General features: G+C 44.6%; 1 protein-coding gene across 1 annotated transcript in view; it reads right to left on the bottom strand.

Annotated features, from left to right (window-relative positions):
• Positions 1–22,220, bottom strand: part of BLNK (B cell linker) — a 74,131-nt gene that overhangs the window by 19,359 nt on the left and 32,552 nt on the right. Inside the window, exons 4-9 of the mRNA XM_079899265.1 lie at positions 16,831–16,871; positions 14,062–14,136; positions 12,157–12,313; positions 9,459–9,622; positions 3,910–3,991; positions 2,588–2,659 (exon numbers count right to left, since the gene is read on the bottom strand). Of these exons, the coding sequence (XP_079755391.1) occupies positions 2,588–2,659; positions 3,910–3,991; positions 9,459–9,622; positions 12,157–12,313; positions 14,062–14,136; positions 16,831–16,871 (591 nt within the window). The remainder of the gene's footprint in view (positions 1–2,587; positions 2,660–3,909; positions 3,992–9,458; positions 9,623–12,156; positions 12,314–14,061; positions 14,137–16,830; positions 16,872–22,220) is intronic.

Genomic DNA, 22,220 nt, shown 5'->3' with positions numbered 1-22,220 from the left:
AAACAGAGGGCTGCTTTTGTGAATGCCCACGGGAGGATGGAGAGTTACTCCTCGTAGGCCAGTGACCCTCTCTGCCGCCCTGGCTGAAGTCAGACCCCGGGGCATGGCTGGGGTAGGACAACACTGTACCCTTCTCATTGCCAGGATCCCTGCTTCCTGGCCAAGCCGAATTCTTGGTTGGAAAGCTCCAAGGGAGAAACTGGGGATGCAATAGAGGGAGATGTGTCCAAAAGCTTACTAATAAAAGAGAAAAATCATCTTTGTTTAAATCATAGGGAGCAAAAAATTATGTTAAGGTTTGATTTAACAGCACAGGCCTTGCACAAGCTGGTGCTTACCGAAGTTTCTTAACTTGCAAAACAATTTACCCTTAGTTTTTCCTTCTACCACGTATATTTTATACATCATCCTCTTTTCAGTTTTGCATACAGTGGTGGTAGGTTTCCTTATTCTTAATGATCTCAGTGTTGGCATTGTAAGCCCTTGGGATTTAACTCTCTTTTAGCTGTTATAGACACCGTATTATCATTAGTGGGGCTTGCATACTAGCCGAAGCATCCCTTACTCACAGGTACTGTATGAACTCTTACAAAATACATAAAAGAGATTTAATATAAAAACTAATGAATAAAAAAATCCAGTGGGCTAATGCCTTCATGATGGGGCCATGTGATTCCTTAAAGACAGCCAGAGTTGGGGGACTCAATCTCTCTCTCAACCAACTGACCCATCTACCACAGCACCTACTCTGAGCCAGGTCCTGTCTAGGCCTTGGAAACACAGCTATGAGCAAGACATGGAGCTGAGAGTCTTATGGGAAAGACAGGCTGATTGGAGTACTGGGTGTGTTTTAGGAAGGAGAGGTCTGTGTAAGGCAAGAAGAGCATTTTAAGATGTAAGCACCAGAGAGTATTAAACTATTACTCTAAAGGAGGGTTTAAGCCTTCATTTATCTGTATCAGTGAAAGGTTCTCTATTCCAGTAATAACAGCCCTTCTGAGTTATCAAGTGTCAGGAGTCTCCGTTTCAGTTGGGACCAAAGCGACCTTGCCGTGACGTTTTAGGTTGGTGTGTTGACATTTGTTCCCAGAAATTAAGATGAGCTGGATAAGATGGCTCTGACCTCTAGTCCCCAAGTATAAAAAGCCTGTGGATTCCGAGGGGGAGGATAAATAAGAACTTGTGAAGAGGATGAGCAATTGCACAGGAAATGAGTCTAGGAAAAGATTTTTAAAAATACTCTTCTTTCATTTTCTCTCAAGGAGCACGTCCCTGAAAGCAGAGGTCAGTCTCCCAGTCTCTGTGTTCAGCCTTCAGGTCTGGGACAGAAGGGAGAGTGTGTGTGTGTGTGTGTGTGTGTGTGTGTGTGTGTGTGTGTTTGGTACAGGGTGGGGGAGAGGAGAAGGAGAGAATGCTGTTGAGGAAGCTCCTGCACTTCTCTGTGCTGTAAAAGGGTTGGGGTATGGGCGCCACTCAGTACTGTGGGCCTCAGTCTGGGGCTTGCCAAACCCTACAGGAGACATCTAGGAACCACTGAGTGTTCATGGTTTGGGTAGGGATGACATGGTAAAACTAACTTTGTAATGGAATGAAGCTAGCAACATTTGGAGGGGGTCAGAAGCTCATCTCAGTGACTGAGGAGAGAGCCTAGAGGCAAGATTATGGCTAGTGGACTCTGTAAGACAGAAGGTATGAAGTGATAAAGTAAAGAAAGCCTGGCTCAGGTGGTGGCAACTAAAATAGAACAGCAAATTCAGGAAAAAGCAAAGCAGAATTGGGACAGAACATGGGCACTCTGAGACATGGAGCCAGAGGCTGATGTGTAAAGAGGAATAAGGATGCCCAAAGAGTAAGGGTGTTGGATGCACTGAGCTTGAGGTAGTGGGAAGGTCAGTGTGTTCAGAAGGGAAGAAAGGTCAAGGTTGGACACCAGAGAGTTATCAGCTTAGACCAGAGAAGTGAAGCCAGAAGAATGGATAAACCAGGAAGAAGTGAAAAATACTACTCTACCGAGCACCTACTGTGTGCCAGGCACTGCATTAAGCATTTCCCATTCACAATTTCAGAATTCTCCTGTCTCAGGGCACGGGCTATCGTCTCCATTTACCGATGAGAAAATGTGATGCTTGGAGAGGTGAAGTACAGACCCAAAGTGATACAGTTGATAATGGGGAGCACTGGGATGCCTGGCCCATAACCCAAGCTCTTAACTGCACGACGTTCTGAAGGAAGAGCAGAGGGCTGAGGCTGAACAGTGCAGGCATCCTCAGCCAGGGGAGGGGAGAAGGAGGGCAAGCCAGCCAAGTGCCCAGAGAGGTAGGATGAAAAAAAGGACTTGTCTGATAGAGGCACAGGGGCATGGGGGCGAGGGTCCCCTCACATAGGTGCCCCCAGACGGTGGATGAGCCTGAGGAGAAGGCCTCTGTTACCATTTATTAGGACATTTGGATATACAGGGATTATTTCTTAATATTTGCTCTGAGTTGTTTGTTTTATTTAGAACAGATTAAAAATGAAACCCCCAAATGTAATCATTTCACAATAAAAAAAACAGAAACAAAACCACCAAATCTTGTGTACACTCTACCTGAAGCTGTCCCTGGAGGTGAGGCTGGCTTTGAGAAGTTATTTGGCTTGGTTGATCTATTCACCATGGGAGCTGAAACACAAAATCACACCTATATTGTAATTATATACACACACACACACACACACACACACACACACACACACACATATACATATATAGTAGATAGTCTACTGAGGGAGATTCACACTTATGGAAAAATGCATTGTGGAAATGATGGGTCAGACCAGAGAATCTGCAGAGAATGGAGGACACAATTAGTAAGCCACAAGCCATTAAAAGAAGCCTTCTCAGAAGAAAAAAACATTTTTAGAATGAATATATTAATAATTAAAGTGAATACTGGCTTGGAATTTCATTTGCCAAACTGGGTGTCTAGGAGATGAAAGAGTTTGTTTTTTTACCAGGAGACGTGCATTGAACTAACAATGGAGGGGCCAGATTAGTAGCCCCACCTTCCCTGCCACACGTAACACACATAGCACATATCATTCCTCTTGGATTTTGTAGGTTTTTGGGGGGTGGAGGTGGGGGCATTTAATTTGTATTTATTGTTTCATGGTGACGGGTGAATTCAGAAATTCTGGTGGGTCTAGAAGCTGTCGGTGATATTTAGGGCGTGGGAGAGGGCTGCGACGTGATGGCAGTGTAAAAACCGAGTATTGCTACCTTGGAGTCAAGTTTATTAGATGAGTAATGTTACTTGAAGAGGCAGCGTTTATACAGGATTATATTTTCCATAGCGACTATATCCAGAGTAATCACACACTGTTCCACACCTCATCTGAGGCTATGTGGCACGGGCTTTTGGAGATAATTTGTTTGTAGCTGCGTTTGTTATTTCGTGAAGGATTTACAAGTGAAATGTTTCTCATGGGCCTGAGATAGCACTCAATTTTAAAGAATTAGAACATAGAGCATATTTTACTCTTTCATTTTTTCAGTCCTCTGCAGAAACTGTTCTGGGGCAATATTTGTAAGGTCAACATGGTGGCTTATGACTTTGTGAGTATTAGGTTTTATAAGAAATCCATTCTAAGTGAGTAGCTAAAGAGAAGAACTTAGGTGCTTTTATACCTTGAGAAGAGAGTATTAAATCATGGAAGAGGATGGAGAAAGAAGGGTAAAGGCTATAAAACACAGAGATGGGTTGCTCACTATGCTCTCTGTTCCACTAGCCAAAGAAGGCAAATGCTACGGCCACAGAGGAGAGAGGCCTGGGCACTATCATTTCTGAGCCCCTTAGAGCTCGCTACCAAATGGTCTTGTATGCCTCTATCAACTGCAGAAGTTTTCAGGTGCTTAAAACTACAAACTCTTGCCTTTTTCAGATGGGGGTGAACTGTCTTCTGTGGGATGAATATAGTTTTCATCTTCATCTTCCACAGGGACCACATAATCAGCCTAAAAGAAATACAGAAATGCTGTATATTCAGAGTTTACTGCATAAGAAGCAGTGATATTTAGAAAAATCTTCTGAGATATAATCCATATACCATTAAATTCCCCTATGTAGAGTGGTTTGGTGATTTGTAGTATATTAACAGATATACTACACTGCAATCTAGCTTTAGAACATTTCCATCACCCCCAAGAGGACCCCTGCACCCATTAGTCACTCCCATCCATCCCCTCCCCTGACCTAGTCAACCACCAACCTTCTTTCTATCTTTAAGATTTGCCCATTCTGGACATTTTATATAAATGGAATCATACAATATTTCAATACACAGTCTTTCATGACTTCTTTCACTTAGCATAGTAATTTCAAGGTTTAACCACGTTTTAGTATTTCATTCCCTTTTATGGACAAATTATATTCCATTGTATGACTATACCACATTTTACTTATCCATTCATCAGTTGATGGACATTTGGGTTGTTTCTACTTTTTTGGCTATTATGAATAACGTTGCTGTGGACATTCATGTACAAGTTTTGTGTAGATGGACATTTTTCTTGAGAATATACCTAGTGGTGGAATTGCTGGGTCATATTGTAGCTCTATATTTAATAGTTTGAGGAACTGTTAAATTGTTTTCCAAAGTGGCTGCACAATTTTTCCATTCCCACTGGCAATGTATGAGAGTTCCAATTTCTCCACATATTCACTAATACTTGTTATTGTCTGTCTTTTTGATTGTAAGCATCCTTGTAGGTGTGAAGTGGTATCTAATTGTGATTTTGATTTGCATTTCCCTTAATGATGTTAAGCATCTTTTCGTCTGCTTATTGGCCATTTGTATATCTTCTTCAGAGAAAAGTCTGTTCAACCCCTTTGCCAACTTTTAATTGGGTTGTTTGTCTTTTTTATTCTTGGATTATGAGTTATTTAAATGTTCTAGATTTAAATCTCTTATCAGTTATATAATTTGCAAAAAAATTCTTGCATTCTACACGTTGTCTTTTTACTTTCTTTATGGTATCATTTGCAGCACAAACGTTTTACATTTTAAAGTCACTTTTATCTACTTTTTTCTTTTGTTGTTTGTGCTTTTGGTATTGTATCTAAGAAACCATTGTCTATCCCAAGGTCATAAAAGTTTATACCTGGGCTTCCCTGGTGGCGCAGTGGTTAAGAATCTGGCTGCCAATGCAGAGGACACGGGTTGGAGCCTCTGGTCTGGGAAGATCCCACATGCCGCGGAGCAACTAAGGCCATGCGCCACAACTGCTGAGCCTGCGCTCTAGAGCCTGTGAGCCGCAGCTGCTGAGCCTGTGTGCCACAACTACTGAAGCCTGCGTGCCTAGAACCCACGCTCCACAACAAGAGAAGCCACCACAATGAGAAGCCCGCGCACCGCAACGAAGAGTAGCCCCCGCTCTCCGCAACTTTAGAAAGGCCGCGCGCAGCAATGAAGACCCAATGTAGCCAAAAATAAATAAATAAAATAAATTTTTAAAATTAAAAAAAAAAGATTTATACCTATGTTTTCTTCCAAGAGTTTTATAGTTTTAGCTCTTACACTTAGACCTATGATCCAGTTTTATTTAACTTTTTATATATGGTGTGAGATTGGAGTACAATTTCATTCTTTTGCATGTGTATATACAGTTATCTTAGCACTGTTTGTTTAAAAAACTAATTTTTCCCGTTGAATTTTCTTGGCACCTTTGTCAATAATCGATTGACCATGAATATAGGGAGGGAGGGATTTTATAAGAGGTAAATAAAGTAACCAGATCTCAGAAGTGGTTTTTACAACCTGCCTTGGTTGGTTGCCAACATGGGGACTGGGAGAAACAAAAACCAAACATGTATTGAGCGCTTCTTGCCAGGTGCTCTTCTGAGTACTTTACGTGTGTAATCTCACTTACTCCTTGTAATAACCCAGAAAGGCAGGTGCCACTAGTACTATGCTGTAACACTATACTAAAGCTGTTACCTGCCAAGATAAGCAGATGGTCAAGAATCATCATAATCTGTGTCCTAACAAGTTCATCTTCACGGTGCTGCGGTGTTTTGATATAAACCCCATTATCCCATGTTCACATCACAAAAAACTGGCTGTAGTTACATGAATAATTGGTCTTTTGAAGCCAGGCAGATCATTCTACTGCCACAACCTACATGCTATTAGAATCCTTCCTCGGCTTTTACAATGGCATGATTAAAATATAGATGATTATTTAAACAATCATCTTAGATCAACTCCAGTGTTTAGATGTTCAGTATTAAGACACCTGCTGTAGGTATTTACATGTTTGCCTTCCCCCAAACTTTAAATGTGAAAAATAGGAGCACCACGGATTCATCTTATTTTCACTTTCCCATTGCCCTTCACCCCATTCCATGTCAGGAGTCGTTAAGATGAGCTATTAAATGCCCACATGAGTTTCTTGCTTAATACAACTCATGTGAACATTTAATAGCTTTACATACATTATTTTACTGAATTCTTTCAATGATACCTACGATTAAGTTAGGTGTACTTATCCTCATTTTACAGGTGAGGAATTTGAGAGCAGTTGAGTAATCTATCCAAGGTCACATAAAATCACAAAACTGATGCCCTGCAAGGACATGTACTGGGTCTGCTTTGGGCACCAATGAAGCCCTGGCACATTTGTGTTGAATGAAGAGCTGGTCTCTTCTCAGTGGATACTGGAGAGGTGGCACAGGATAGCTCTTTAGCCCCTGGGATCTAGTATGTAATCATCTGATTTCAAATGCTGGCTCTATCATTTACCTCTGTGACCTTGGACAAGTTCTTCAACCCCTTTGCACCTCATCTGTACCATTTCCTCATCTGTCATGGGGGTGATAATAGCACACACTTCCTAGGGTTGCTGTGAGGATGTAATGAGATAATACATACGGAGTGCTCAGAACACCACCGACACACAGCACTGGTCAAGTGTCAGCCGCTCTCGTTGTTATAGCACAGATGCTCCTTCCTCCCACTGCCAACTCTCTGGTCAGCCTGAACCCCCATATTATGCCTGTAACCTGCATGGTAGGGCTAAACGTCTTCATTTATGCTTCTGTTTGACTTCTTTTCCTGTCTAATGGCTCAGCCAGATCTTAACGTTGGCTTCTTTTTTCTTTTTTAAACCTCTTTCTCATCTTGACTGTCCATCTGCCCATTCCAGAATGTGCCTCCTCCAGACTTCTCCTTTTCCCACTGGTTCAGGCTTGCCTGAGCCACCTCCACAGGCTGCTATTAGCAAAGCTCGGCCTCTCCCCACTGGGGCCCACCTCCAGTTAGTCACAGAGATGGAGAGCTTCACATAACCCACAGTCTGCATTTGTATTCTGTGTCTGAATTGATATCTTCATATGGATTTGCCGAATGCCGAAAGAATTCACCGTGAGACCCTAACAGATGGTCTCCTACCATGTCCCACGCTCAGATTCTCCCGGCCACCCCGTTCTCACCCTGAAAGGGCAGCATCCCCTCTCAGACTGACAGACAGACTGAGGATTGACAAACCATACTCATTCTCAGTCTGCTGACTTCCTGACTTAAACTGTCTCTAGAGAGGGGGTCATAAACTCAAATACTTATAGGAGCAGGCGTGGAACAATAAGGGGACATGTACAGAGTCAGGGTGTGTGCAAGTCTTGTATGAGTGATGGGGATGATGACAAATGGAAACAGGGGCCAGGGATTCACAGCTGAGCTGGAGTATTGCCATGAGGCTCAGCTGCTTTGAGGCCATGGCTGGCCAAGTGTTGACAGGCCCTCAGTCTTCAGGAGAAACTAGAAAACTGGATTTTATAAAGAATCTAGAATATGGTAGAAAGGAATCCAATATCTATATATGATACATGGAATCCTTTGTGTGAGGCACTGTATTTAGTGATTTTATATATATATATATATATATATATATATATATATTCCTTTATTAAATCTTTAAAATAACCTGAAGAGAGGAAAAGCTGAGACTCAGAGAGTTATCTGACTTGCCTAAGTCACACAACTAGTAAGGGTCAAAGCAGGAATTTGAGCTTGGGTGCTGCCTCTATTTTATTTAAAAGTCTCTTTTCCATCTCTTCTTGGGCTACAAATTATTCTAAGGTGGAAATGAAGGTCATTTCACAACATGCTCATAAGCTGTAGGTTTTACCATCTACAGGCATTTAAAAACAAGTTACTTCTGGGGCTTCCCTGGTGGCGCAGTGGTTAAGAATCCGCCTGCCAATGCAGGGGACATGGGTTCGAGCCCTGGGCCAGAAGATCCCACATGCCGCGGAGCAGCTAAAGCCGTGTACCACAACTACTGAGCCTCTGCTCTAGAGCCCATGAGCCACAACTACTGAGCCCGTGTGCCACAACTACTGCAGCCCGCGTGCCTAGAGCCCGTGCTCTGCATCAAGAGAAGCCACCACAATAAGAAGCCGTGCACCGCAACGAAGAGTAGCCCCACTCTCCGCAACTAGAGAAAGCCCGCGCGCAGTAACAAAGACCCAACGCAGCCAAAAATAAATAAATATATACATAAGTAAATTTATAAAAACAAGTTACTTCTTCAAGAAGCTGCAGTAAGATTATGTCGTGATGGTTAAGAGTTGCCTTTAATGTTCTTTTCTTTCTCAGACTGTTACACTTGTAGGGTTGTTCTAATGGCTAAGTTTGAGGGCTTGTCTTTGACTTTATTTAAAATACAAGTACATCTGGGAGCCATAACATACTAGGCTTTATCAGTCATTCCTCCAGTAGCCTGAATGGGTTTACCTGTTCATTTTTAAATTGGAACAATTCCATGTGGAATAAGACGTGAAAATCTAGGTGCTGGCAGAAGGGAGATTGATGACATAAACCGAGAGTTGGGTCCTGGACAATTGGCAAAGATGGTCCCTGGATACCCAGGACTGGGGAGAGGGAGTGAGAAGCAAGAGCTGCCGAGGGAAGTGAAGGGTCAGCTCCTCCACGGGTTGTGCAGGGTCTTCCTACAGACTAGGGGTCTCCAGTGTATGTCCCACTGCACCCCTCTGCATTTTAGAGGAGGGGGGTGGAGGATCAGAGAGAAAAGAAGGTGGGGGAAAGAAAATGAGGCAGGACAGGGAGAGAAGCAATGGGGAATAAAGAGGGAAATATATTATGGAGGAAAGAGAGGTTTGCAGGAAACTGAGGGACCCTTTCTCGAAGGAATAATAAGAGGGGCACAGCTCCAGTATGGATATATATGCCTGTAGTAAATGAAAGTGCTTAAAATAAGACCATATATGCCATTTTTAAAGAAAACATCCTTTCAGCATAACAGTGGAGAGTTAGAGGGGGCAGGGTGGCTAGTGCCGGCCGGAGAGCAGGGCCTGGAGGAAGGAAGACACGCCTGAGGCCACACTGTCCTGCCCCTCCCCCTATCCGGCCCACATCCTGCCTTCCACTGGGTCTGGGCAGTCTTCTGGACAGAGTTACTTTACCTCATCCTCAAGGAGCTCTTTGGGTCTGGGTGGGACTTGAGGTTTGTGCAGAGAAGTCGGGGCTGGCAGAGTGGCGGCCTGCCTCGCCTTTGCCGAAGGCCAGTTGGGTTTACTGGGAAGGGTCTTGCTGAAGGGCGGAGACTGCCTCTGGCTTGACCGATTGTCTTTGAGAGGAAAAACAACAAGAACAACAAAGCATAAGATGAAGGGGTTCTGGATCATTCCCTGGGCAGAAGCCACCGAGATCTAGAAAGTAAAAAACCCCCAGCATCTATGTAGCCAACACATTATTAACTGGGGCATTCCCTTAAAGAGTAGAATGACATGTTAGGCAAAGATTTCAACTGCGCATTGACTTACATTATAAAAACCAGGAGAATGTCCTCATCAAAAACATCCTCCTAGGGACTGATGGAGACCCACAGACCCAGGAGAGCAGACAGCCCAAACACTCTGCTAAACAGAGTGGATGGTGACCTTGTGTGTGTGTCGGGGGGGGGGGGGTCTCGGGGGGGCGTTACTCCTCAGTGGTTCACTTTGCTCCATGAAGCCTTAAGGGCAGTGATTCTCAATCCTGCCTACACATAAGAACCACCCGGGAGCTTTAAAAAATGCCAAGGCCCCACTCCAGACATGCAGTTTGAACTTCTGGGGAGGGACCTGGTATTATAAGTTTTAAAATTCCCCAGGTTACTCTAAGGTGTATTCAGGGTTGCAACTACTTATGCGGGTGAACCTATACGTTCCTCCCCTTGATGATGTCCTCGAATCATGGGGAAGTCGTGAGTACCCCCTGGTCCAGGACCGTCCTCACCAGGTGTCAGGGAAGGAGTCCAGGCTCCTGCTCTCCACCCACCAGCGGCACTCCTTTGGGCTGCTTCTTCATTATGTAACCTCTCTGGGACTCACATTCCTCATTTTTAAAATGAGGATCAGAGCTATCCACCTCAGAGAGTTATCGTAGGGATTAGGGAGAAAGCAGCAAGGCAGAGCCGCTGCCTAATATACACAACTAACCTTACCTGCATAACGTGGTGGAGGGCTTAGGCAACAGGGCGTCTACCCAGTTGATCTGCGAGCACACATTCTGACTGATACACTGTAGGAAAATCTTCGCATAGGAGTAAGCTGGTGGGTTCCCCTTCCCGGAACCAGCTCAGGCGCTTACCCTGGCTTCCTGCTCCTTCCTCCTGCTACGGCCGGCCCCTACCTTGGTACAGCTGCCCCTGCCTCTGCCTGGCCCACTCCGCTCTCCTCCCGGCGCCTGCTCCAGCCCTCGGCCCGCGCTTCTGCCTCGCTGAGGGTATGTGGTTAACTTTACACTTGGTGCCTCCTTCTGGTGGCGTAGCTGCGTTCAGGCGCCAAGGCATCTACTTTACTGTGCCTATGACTGTCAGTTTGTGTAGTTTTATTGGCAGCTCTTGGAGTTTACTGAGATTTCTTAATATAAGATTTAAGCCCATCAGAAGGAGCAAAGCATAGAAGACAGGCTTCGAAGAGTATGACCTGGAATGAGCCGCGTAACCGTCCTGAATAGCGGTTTCTTGGTCTGTAAACAGGCCTGATGCAGCCCCTTCCTTCCCAGGGTTGTTGCGATGATTGAACGAGGTCACAAATTTGGTTGCGGTGTGTGGAGCAGAGTGGTAAAGAGCACGGGCTTTGGAGGCTGAAAGGCCCGACTTGCATCCCAGCTCTGCCACTTATAAACCTTGGTCCAGTGAGTTCACTCCTCTGAGCCTCACTTTCCTCCTTTGTGATTATCGAGAAGGTGAAGTAGGCCATGGCTGTAAAGCACTAAGTTGTAAACTGTAAAAAGTCGGGGAGTCTGCCTGTCCTGCTTGCTGCTTAGCATAGCTCCAGCACATAGTAGGTCCTCAACAGATGTGGCGCGAAGCAGGGGCAGTACCTGGTACCCCGTAAGGAGGAAGTTATCCTCAGGGATAAGGGACACTAAACCCTTTACACATAGGGATGCTCTGTATGACTCCTAGCCTCACGGTGATCACATGGACACACTCCCCACCTCACCTTGCTGAACTTAGTCACCTGTTAGAATGGAACACAGACTTCTTCTTGGGGGAGGGCGGCGGGGGGGGGCATTAAAAGCTACACTCAGGCCTGGAGGCCACACCTAAGACTCGTCCTTTTAAACAATAAGGCTAATTCCAGGCTTAGAGGGCTTCACTCCTATCCCCTCCCCTTGCCCCTCCCCCCAATTAAAACTCCACTGTCCAGACTCAGTGTATCTGTACAGCCTGCCAGCGTGGGGCTGCGGTGGGAGGGATGGAGGAAGGAGGGGCCTTAGCAGACACTGGGATCCCTGAAGGTCATCCTGGTTCCATACAGCCATCTCAAGAGAAATTCCAGAACCTCGTACGCAGGAAGCCAGAAGAGTAGAAGGGACTAATCTTGGGTTGATTTGTCTGGGGACTATTAGGAATTGAGGTGGGGTGGGGAACCACGTCAGGATGTGCTTGTTTTATCTTTTGCCTGTTTTCAACATTCCCAGTTTAGGGAGGATACCCCCTCCCTTCCCCAAAGGGCAAACTTACCAGCGGGGCCTCCAGTGCCTGTGAGTGACCAGATGACCCACTTGGAGGTGGTGAGAGTGGGAGGTGCCCGCCATGCTGCGACCTTGGCCTGCCCCGCTCCCTGCTGCCCTGAAGGCCGAGCGCCCAAGGTCTGGGTGGGGACTCACCTACGTACTCGCCCCTGGTGAAGGGCAGGGCCCGGTGAACTATCCGAGTCTCCTGCTCGGCGGGTGGTGGCTCGTAGCTGTCGTCCCCAGCCTCCTCGGCCGGCAGCACATACATTTCCGAGTCGGAGTGCTCATCTGGGTTTTCATAATCGCTGTCCTGCAAGTACAGATACCATGCTCAGCGCCCCACGCGTGCTTAGGAGGGACGGAGGGACAAGAAAGCAAGGCTGGGAGGGGTCGGCTAACCAGGGTTAGGCAGCTGTTGACAGCAGCCCTGGGGTTGAAGCCGGGCCTTTTGCCTCCAAAACGTATCACCTGGACTACTATCCTGGGGGAACGCATGGACTACTAACCCCAAGGGTGGCTGAATTCTGTATGTGTGCAAAGAACAGCCAGAGATAAAATATATTTTTGAGATGACAGAAAAAGGACCCAATAAAATAGAATAACCAAATAGGTTTTATTAATCATGAAGGTTGATGGTTGAGGAAAATGTAAGTTTAATAAGAGAGGGTAAGGAGAAGCTCAGGAATAGACACTTCTGAGGAGATAAGGTTTGTTTGTTTTAAACAGAGCTGGACAGTTGCAGGGACAAGGACTTCAAATTGACTCAGAGTCCATTCTCTTTCTTTTTGTTTGTTTTTTTATATAAATTTTATTTAAGTCCATATTGAAAATACATTGAGCCAGTCTGAAGTTCCAACAGTTCACAAGGAGGGAAGTCTTCCCAGCCACTCAGTTCCTCTCCCTAGAGGCAAACAGAGGGACTAGCTTCTTGTGCGTTTTGTTCAGAGATAGTTTATGTGTGTAGCACACATACATATACTCATGTGGAGGAAATATTTGATTCAGGACTTAAGAGGTCCTCTGACCCCTGTGCCCACTGCCCCCTCACACTGCCTGACATGATGCTCAATCCATACATGATTTTCCGATGAATCTATGACGTACCTGCCTTTTGGCCTGTCTCCTTTCCCTGGCAATTGTGTAACGTTGAGGCAGGTATAGCGTTTCCTTCATTGCTGTATCCTCAGGGCCCGTGACAGGGCCAGCACATGAGAGACACTCAGGATGTTTGGAACAAATGAAGGAATCAGTGAGCGAGCGCTGTGCTTTCCTCCTCAGTCCATAGGGAGATGCGGGAGAGGAGAGGAAGAGGGTGAAGAGTGGGATAAGGAAAGAGAAAGGAGGCTGAAAATAGAGCTTTTCCCGAGGTGGCTGGAGGAGTCGGGGGAGACAGAATAAAAGGAGGAAGGAGCCCAAAGGAGGGTGCTTGTCCTTACCCTGGCATGGGGGAGCCAGGAAGGGACAGGGAGAGGGGGGAGGTAAGAAAATTCCTGTAGGGGGGATTTTCCCAAACCCCTAGGTCAGAAATAGCAAATGGGAATATGAAATTAGGCTGAATAAAGTAATGATAATAGTAATGACTATTATTATCACTAACATTTCTATGCACTGTATACCTCATTGACCCCTCATCACAATCATATGAGATAGTTTTTTAAAAAGTCCCATTTTGCACTTGAGGAAACTGAGGCCCAGAGGAGTTGAGTAATTTAAGCCTGCGGTCTGTGCTCTGGGGAAGCCAAAGACTGTTCCCAGGCTGGAGGCCTGGGAGGTGGAGTGGGGGTGAAAGGGTGGGCCAGGGGGAGACTTAACAGGGCAAGACCCTGGCTTCCCAAGCCAGGGACTCTCTTCATCCAGGCCAAGGACCCAATTAGTGCTGCTGCAGCATCCCAGGGAGATGTCAGTATGAGCACTGAAAAGCAATTGCTTTAATAGACATTCAGAAAGTGAAAGAACCAGTGGGCAGCCAGACACATGTGCCTGAGTGGGGGACGGTTTGGGCACCCCACTTTGTTTCAGTTTTCGTGGAGCAGGGACTGGCTTCCTAGACTTAATTACCTGGAGGCTGAGGATCAGTGTGCATCCCGGGGAGGAGTCTGGAGTCCTTGCAGCCCCTCCGGCACAGCAGTCTGACTGAGAGGACCAGGTTGGCAGAGGTGGCAGAGAAGGTAGAAAAAGAGAGATCCCACGTCAGCTGTTCCTGGCAGCCGTCCTCTGACACTGGGCTGCCTACCAGACTGTGCCCCCATGAGGACCAGACTGAGACTATATACAGGGCCCAGCATGGGACCTGCTGCAGGGTAGGTGCACACTCAGCGTACTTGGAATGAATGAATGCGCTGAGCTGCTGCCTGGGCTCTGAAGGGACTGAGGAGGAGGGAATGGATGCTCAGGAAGTGCTGAACTGGCCCTTCATTTGGGAAGTCTTTTCTGTGGGAGATGCACCACAAGCCCCTCCTACTTCAAGCACAGTAGAATGTGTTGAATGCCTTTTCATCAAGAGAATTAAAAGGGAATCTATTCAAACTTCTGAGAGTTTAAAAAATCCCCTCCCCCCAAATTATTCTAAATTATGACAAATTACTTCTTTTGTTAATTAATTAATTAATTCATTCATTCATTCATTCAATACTTGAGGAAGTACAATACTTTGGACAGTCTAATGGGAACTTTGAAGAAGGGAATGTGTAATCAGACAAAAATCTTCTCAAATTGTCCATTCCTTCATGCATGTAATCAATATTTATTGAGCACCTACTATGTGCCAGCCATCATGCTTGACTCAGAGCACAGTCCCTGGCCTCATAGTGCTTGTATGCTAGCATGGGAGACCAACAACAAACAAATAGTGAATAATAAATAAGTAAATAATCAAACAGATAAAATAGATATGCCTGGTCATAGATGCACTGAGGGAATGATCAGGTTCCTGAGACAGAGAGCAAAGGGAAGAGGGATTCTGTCTTGGAGAGGGGTGCTGGAAAGGCCTTCCTGGTGAGAAGCAGACACTTAAGCCAAGCCTGAAGTACAAGAAGGAGCCGACCAAGTGAAGAAGGATGGGGATACCCTGGTTTCTCCTTTCTTCCGCTCTTCCTTCACCTGCCCAAGGACCATGAGTCTGAAATTGCTGAGTTAGGCAGGACCTCGACCTGCTGTAGGGACTGAGGGCAGGCCTGTGTGCCTGGGCTGGGATGAGCAACCCCTGCTGAGGGGGTGCAGGGAAGGCTAGACATGGCTGCAGGGGTCAGATTGCATCAGGTCTGGAGGCTTTAGCAACAAGCCTGGATTTCATTCTATGTACCAAGGGAATCCAATAAGGTAAAAGTTGTGAGTGAATGTTCAATCAATCCTTACTATAGCTGGTACCTTCATTTTGGTTGTTTAACTCTGGGGACACAAGTCATTCCCTCCTCTTCAGGCTGATTTTATTTTGTGTTTGCTAGGTCCCCACCTTGTCTTCTTCCAGCCAGCGAGCTCAGTTTTCTCGGTTGCCTGGGGGAGGTTGGTCCAGCGTCTTAACTTTGCTTCCGATGTGGCCCTGTGTGTGTGTGTGCCTCCAGCAGGGGGCGCAGCTGCAGTGCTTCTGAGGGATCAGTGCTGCTGGGCCCTGGGAGGCTCTCCATGCCTAAGTGACCCACAGTGAGGCCACCTCACTCCTTCTTTACAAAAATATTTTCTCTGCAGTTGAAACGGGAGGAACTTCCGTCTCCTGATACTCTGAATAAACCCCAGGTGATGTACACAGTGCAGAGCTGGGCTCAGGCTCAATTCTGGGCACTGGACAGGAGTCCTGGGTTCTCATCCTACTGGGTCACTGAGTCATTGAGAGATGGTCGGCAAGTCATTTTCAGGCTCTTGGCCTCAGTTTCCTTATGGGGTATGTGGTTGTGTGGAGGCCCTCTTGGATCCCTTCCAGATATAAAGCTCACAGACTGGAGCAGCCTAACATTCTGCATGAATCTGATATGTGAGGAATCATCATTGTACAGAAAAGTTTTTAGGATGTCTTGTCTCTATAAGATTCAGGCCCGAAGAGAAGTGGCCCCTGGGGCCCTGTGGGTTGCAGAGCCATCTTGAAGAGGTTCACAATTAATTCTGACACACCACTCCAAAGTCATCACGGTCAGGGAGAGCCCTCGCCATCTGTGGCCCCCAGAGTCCGTTCATATCTTCTTGGTCACAGCAAGCCCCTTGAGTTTTAAAAGTCTGCTTCTGAGATCTGAGAGCCTGGGTTTGAATTTTGGAATTGCAAGTTACTTAAACTCTCCATGTCTTGGTTTCTTCACCTGTGAAATGGGCAGGGCTGATGTCCAAACTGTTTAAGAACAAATCCAGCCCAGGTACTGACCATGACCTTAAGGAGTGTCCTGGAGACTCCCCGATGTGCCAAGCATTCACTCTTTAGTTTGTTTAGGGCTCCTGGCAGGGACCAAGCAATGAGGGGGCACTGCGGAATTCAGGGCAGAGGCATTTGCCAACTGAGGTGGAAATATTCAAGCATTTTAACATCTGTTTTGGCTGTGCTGATGAGTACTCTGAATACCCGCAGAAAATGGGGATAAGAATGCCTACTCATAGGGCTGTCATGAGGATTACATGAGGGAATAAGTAGGAAGCTCCTAGCCTGGCACATGATGGTGCTTGCTCAAGTCAGCCGTTGTGAGGTTATTGCTGCCCTGCCTATAGGTGGCTCTTCCAGCCCAGCCATCTCCCTTCCGTGATGGGCAGCTGACCACCAGCGTGTCATTCAGAAACAAGTCTTTATAAAGGCCTCCCAGGGGCCCTGGTGGAAATGATACCCTTCTAGTCCCAGGAACAAATACTTACAAAGTCATCTGACCACTGCTCCTCTTCGTCAGCTGGCCTCTCTGAAATGGCATGTGGGAAGCAGAATGCACAAACATAAGTCTCAGCTGACCAGCTCCACCCTGTCCACAAGCACCCCGAACCTGCCTTCTCTGCCTTTGAGCCACCAGCTCCTATCTACTAGGCCTTGAACGGTTATTACAGTCATCTCATGTTCATTCCTTTCAAATCCTTTTTTTGTTTGTTTTTTTAAAGTCAGTTCTCAGAGGGAAGTTTATAGCTATACAAGCCTACCTCAAGAAACAAGAAAAATCTCAAATAAACAATCTAACCTTACACCTAAAGGAGCTAGAGAAAGAAGAACAAACAAAACCCAAAGTTAGCAGAAGGAAAGAAATCATAAAGATCAGAGCAGAAATAAATGAAATAGAAACAAAGAAAACAATAGCGAAGATCAATAAAACTAAAAGCTGGTTCTTTGAGGAGATAAACAAAATTGACAAACCATTAGCCAGATTCATCAAGAAAAAGAGGGAGAGGACTCAAATCAATAAAATTAGAAATGAAAAAGGAGAAGTTACAACAGACACCGCAGAAATACAAAGCATCCTAAGAGACTACTACAAGCAACTCTATGCCAATCAAATGGACAACCTGGAAGAAATGGACAAATTCTTAGAAAGGTATAACCTCCCAAGACTGAACCAGGAAGAAATAGAAAATATGAACAGACCAATCACAAGTAATGAAATTGAAACTGTGATTAAAAGTCTTCCCACAGGGCTTCCCTGGTGGCGCAGTGGTTGAGAGTCCGCCTGCCGAGGCAGGGGACACGGGTTCGTGCCCCGGTCCGGGAGGATCCCACATGCCGCAGAGCGGCTGGGCCCGTGAGCCATGGCCGCTGAGCCTGCGTGTCCGGAGCCTGTGTCCGCAACGGGAGAGGCCACAGCAGTGAGAGGCCTGCGTACCGCAAAAAAAAAAAAAAAAAAAAAAGTCTTCCCACAAACAAAAGTACAGGACCAGATGGCTTCACAGGTGAATTGTATCAAACATTTAGAAAAGAGCTAACACCCATCCTTCTCAAACTCTTCCAAAAAATTGTGGAGGAAGGAACACACCCAAACTCATTCTATGAAGCCACCATCACCCTGATACCAAAACCAGACAAAGATACTACAAAAAAAGAAAATTACAGACCAATATCACTGATGAATATAGATGCAAAAATCCTCAACAAAATACTAGCAAACAGAATCCAACAACACATTAAAAGGATCATACACCATGATCAAGTGGGATTTATCCCAGGGATGCAAGGATTCTTCAATATATGCAAATCAATCAATGTGATACACCATATTAACAAACTGAAGAATAAAAACCATATGATCATCTCAATAGATGCAGAAAAAGCTTTTGACAAAATTCAACACCCATTTATGATAAAAACTCTCCAGAAAGTGGGCATAGAGGGAACCTACTTCAACATAATAAAGGCCATATATGACAAACTCACAGCAAACATCATTCTCAATGGTGAAAAACTGAAAGCATTTCCTCTAAGATCAGGAACCAGACAAGGATGTCCACTCTCACCACTATTATTCAACATAGTTTTGGAAGTCCTAGCCACGGCAATCAGAGAAGAAAATGAAATAAAAGGAATACAAATTGGAAAAGAAGAAGTAAAACTGTCATTGTTTGCAGATGACATGATACTCTACATAGAGAATCCTAAAGATGCCACCAGAAAACTGCTAGAGCTAATCAATGAATTTGGTAAAGTGGCCCGATACAAAATTAATGCACAGAAATCTCTTGCATTCCTATACACTAATGATGAAAAATCTGAAAGAGAAATTAAGGAAACACTCCCATTTACCATTGCAACAAAAAGAATAAAATACCTAGGAATAAACCTACCTAGGCAGACAAAACACCTATATGCAGAAAACTGTAAGACACTGATGAAAGAAATTAAAGATGATACCAACAGATGGAGAGATATACCATGTTCTTGGATTGGAAGAATCAATATTGTGAAAATGACTATACTAGCCAAAGCAATCTACAGATTCAATGCAATCCCTATCAAATTACCAATGGCATTTTTACAGAACTAGAACAAAAAATCTTAAAATTTGTATGGAGACACAAAAGATCCCAAATAGCCAAAGCAGTCTTGAGGGGAAAAAACGGAGCTGGAGGAATCAGACTCCCTTACTTCAGACTATACTACAAAGCTACAGTAATCAAGACAATATGGTAGTGGCACAAAAACAGAAATACAGATCAATGGAACAGGATAGAAAGCCCAGAGATAAACCCACACACCTATGGTCAACTAATCTGTGACAAAGGAGGCAAGGATATACAATGGAGAAAAGACAGTCTCTTCAATAAGTGGTGCTGGGAAAACTGGACAGCTACATGTAAAACAATGAAATTAGAACACTCCCTAACACCATACACAAAAATAAACTCAAAATGGATTCAAGACCTAAATGTAAGATTGGGCACTATAAAACTCTTAGAGGGAAACATAGGATGAACACTCTTTGACATTAATCACAGCAAGATCTTTTTTGATCCACCTCCTAGAGTAATGGAAATAAAAACAAAAATAAACAAATGGGACCTAATGAAACTTAAAAGCTTTTGCACAACAAAGGAAACTATAAACAAGACGAAAAGACAACCCTCAGAATGGGAGAAAATATTTGGAAATGAATCAACAGACAAACAATTAGTCTCCAAAATATATAAACAGCTCATGCAACTCAATACTAAAAAAACAAACAACCCAATCCAAAAACGGGCAGAAGACCTAAATAGACAGTTCTCCAAAGAAGACATACAGATGGCCAAGAAGCACATGAAAAGCTGCTCAACATCACTAATTATTAGAGAAATGCAAATCAGAACTACAATGAGGTATCACCTCACACCAGTTAGAATGGGCATCATCAGAAAATCTACATACAACAAATGCTGGAGAGGGTGTGGAGAAAAGGGAACCCTCTTTCATGTTTGGTGGGAATGTAAATTGATACAGCCACTATGGAGAACAGTACGGAGGCTCCTTAAAGAACTAAAAATAGAACTACCATATGACCCAGCAATTCCACTACTGGGCATATACCCAGAGAAAACCATAATTCAAAAAGACACATGCACCCCAATGTTCATTGCAGCACTATCAACAATAGCCAGGTCATGGAAGCAACCTAAATGCCCATCAACAGACGAATGGATAAAGAAGATGTGAAAAGAAAAAAAAAAAAAAAGAAGATGTGGTACATATATACAATGGAATATTACTCAGCCATGAAAAGGAACGACATTGAGTCATTTGTTGAGACATGGATGGGTCTACAGACTGTCATACAGAGTGAAGTAAGTCAGAAAGAGAAAAACAAGTATCGTATATTAACGCATATATGTGGAACCTAGAAAATGGTACAGATGAACCAGTTTGCAGAGCAGAAATTGAGACACAGATGTAGAGAACAAATGTATGGACACCAAGCGGGGAAAGTGGTGGGGGTGGTGTGGTGGTGTGATGAATTGGGAGATTGGGATTGACATGTATACACTGATGTATGTAAAATGGTTGACTAATAAGAAAAAGAATTTTGAAAAAAATAATATAAAATAAAATTAAGTCAGTTCTCAATGTGTTAAGAAAAGTCTCACTGGGGCAGAGAAATGGTGCATCTGACCCTTATATGTCTTTGTCAAGGGACGTTTTTGGGACCTGGGAGTAGCAATCCATACTGTGCTGCTTCCAAGGATTTCTTTGAGTCAATATGTGGATGGTGTAATAGGAAGAGCCCTGGACAGGGAGTCAGATAGACCTAAATTCTCATCCAGGATCTGTTTCTAACTAGTTGGAGAGTAGGCAAGAATATCTAACATCGCTTGGCCTCAATTTTCCAGATCTATAAAATAAAATTCCAGATCTCTAAAAGAGAGTAACTTCTATGATTCTCTGTGGCTCAATTATTGTTGACTTTCTTATAAAAAAAATTTTTTTCTGGTGCTTTACTCCATGCCAGGCAATATTATCAGAGCTTTGTACTCACTTAGCTCTCTCAAAAATCTTATGAGGAAACTGAGGACTAGAGAAAATAGATCATTTGCCGAAGGTCATATAGTAAATGGTAAAACCAAGGGTTGAGCCCTGGAAGTTGATTGACTTCCAAGTGCATGCTCTGAACCCCAGCGTCATGCTGCCTCATTGTCCTTGGGCTCCAGGGCGCAGGCACTGTCTTAGGCTCCACAGGGTGTATAAAGATGGATGTGACAGGTCTTAAGTAGCTTATGATCTTGAAGGATAAAATAGGTCTGGATTATGACAGTCAAGGAGACTATTAGACCCCTTTCCCACCAAAACACGTTTAGAGTATGAGAAGCTTAGTGTCAATCCCATCACATAAACTGACCTCAGAGTCTAAATACAATTCACTCAATGAGACACAGGTTCAGATGGCAGAGTGGCTCTGATGACTGCACCATAAAGCATCCCATCTTCCCTCCCACCCCACTGAGCAGCCATGGCTAGAAGACCTGGTGGATGGTCCCTGAATCCCCCAGAACCTCAGTGGAAGCTTTTCTTGCCATTTCTATCCCCTGCCACAGCAGACCACTGACTCCAGAACCAAGGGGAGTCCACAGAGGCACAAGGAAAAGAATTATGGAGCTGAAGCGCAGCCAGAAGGAAGTCTTTGGATCAAGGTGGCCAGATTTTAAGCAGTGGTATCAACAGCGCCCTCTCTCAGGAGAAACGTGATAGAGGCTCTAAGAAGGAGCTTCATTCTACACGTCAAACGTGAGTAAAACCTTGACATTAACAGAAAATAATTCTTATGAAATTATACTCTGGGTTGACTTATACCAAATTATAGTGTATCCTGATCATTAGGTTTGCCAAGAAACTCTAGAAGAATAGGTGAACGAGTCCTCTTCCCAATATGCCAATACTGGAACAGTGGGGGAAGAAATTTCTAATACCTTAAGTTTGGGGATAACTGAAGGTCAAAACGTAAGGCAGCAAGATGTTTTTGTTTCAATCATTTACAATAGAAACCTTTATAAAATGCTTTTATAAGACACACTTCCCTGACTTGGTTCACTCCTGTTCTCAGTCAGGCAGGGTCCACTTTCTGATTAGCTACTGGCGAAAGCAGTTGCAGCCACCGTCTAACTAGTTTTCCTGTCTCCATTATCCTTCCTCTTCGATTCATCCTTCCGACTGTTTCTGGCTATTTTCTTAAAATAAAGGTTGGATCATGCTGTTCCTTTCCTCAAGAATCATCAGTGGCTCCCTATGGAATAAAGTCAAGCTTCTGTATCAACACATTCAAACGCCTGAACCTGCTGTCCCTCCATCGGCTCCTCTTGCAGCCGGA

This window comes from Stenella coeruleoalba (genome assembly GCF_951394435.1).
Source record: "Stenella coeruleoalba genome assembly, chromosome: 16".
Taxonomy (NCBI): domain Eukaryota; kingdom Metazoa; phylum Chordata; class Mammalia; order Artiodactyla; family Delphinidae; genus Stenella; species Stenella coeruleoalba.
Note: the sequence above shows the minus strand (reverse complement) of the source record. Positions and strands in the feature narration are given on the sequence as shown.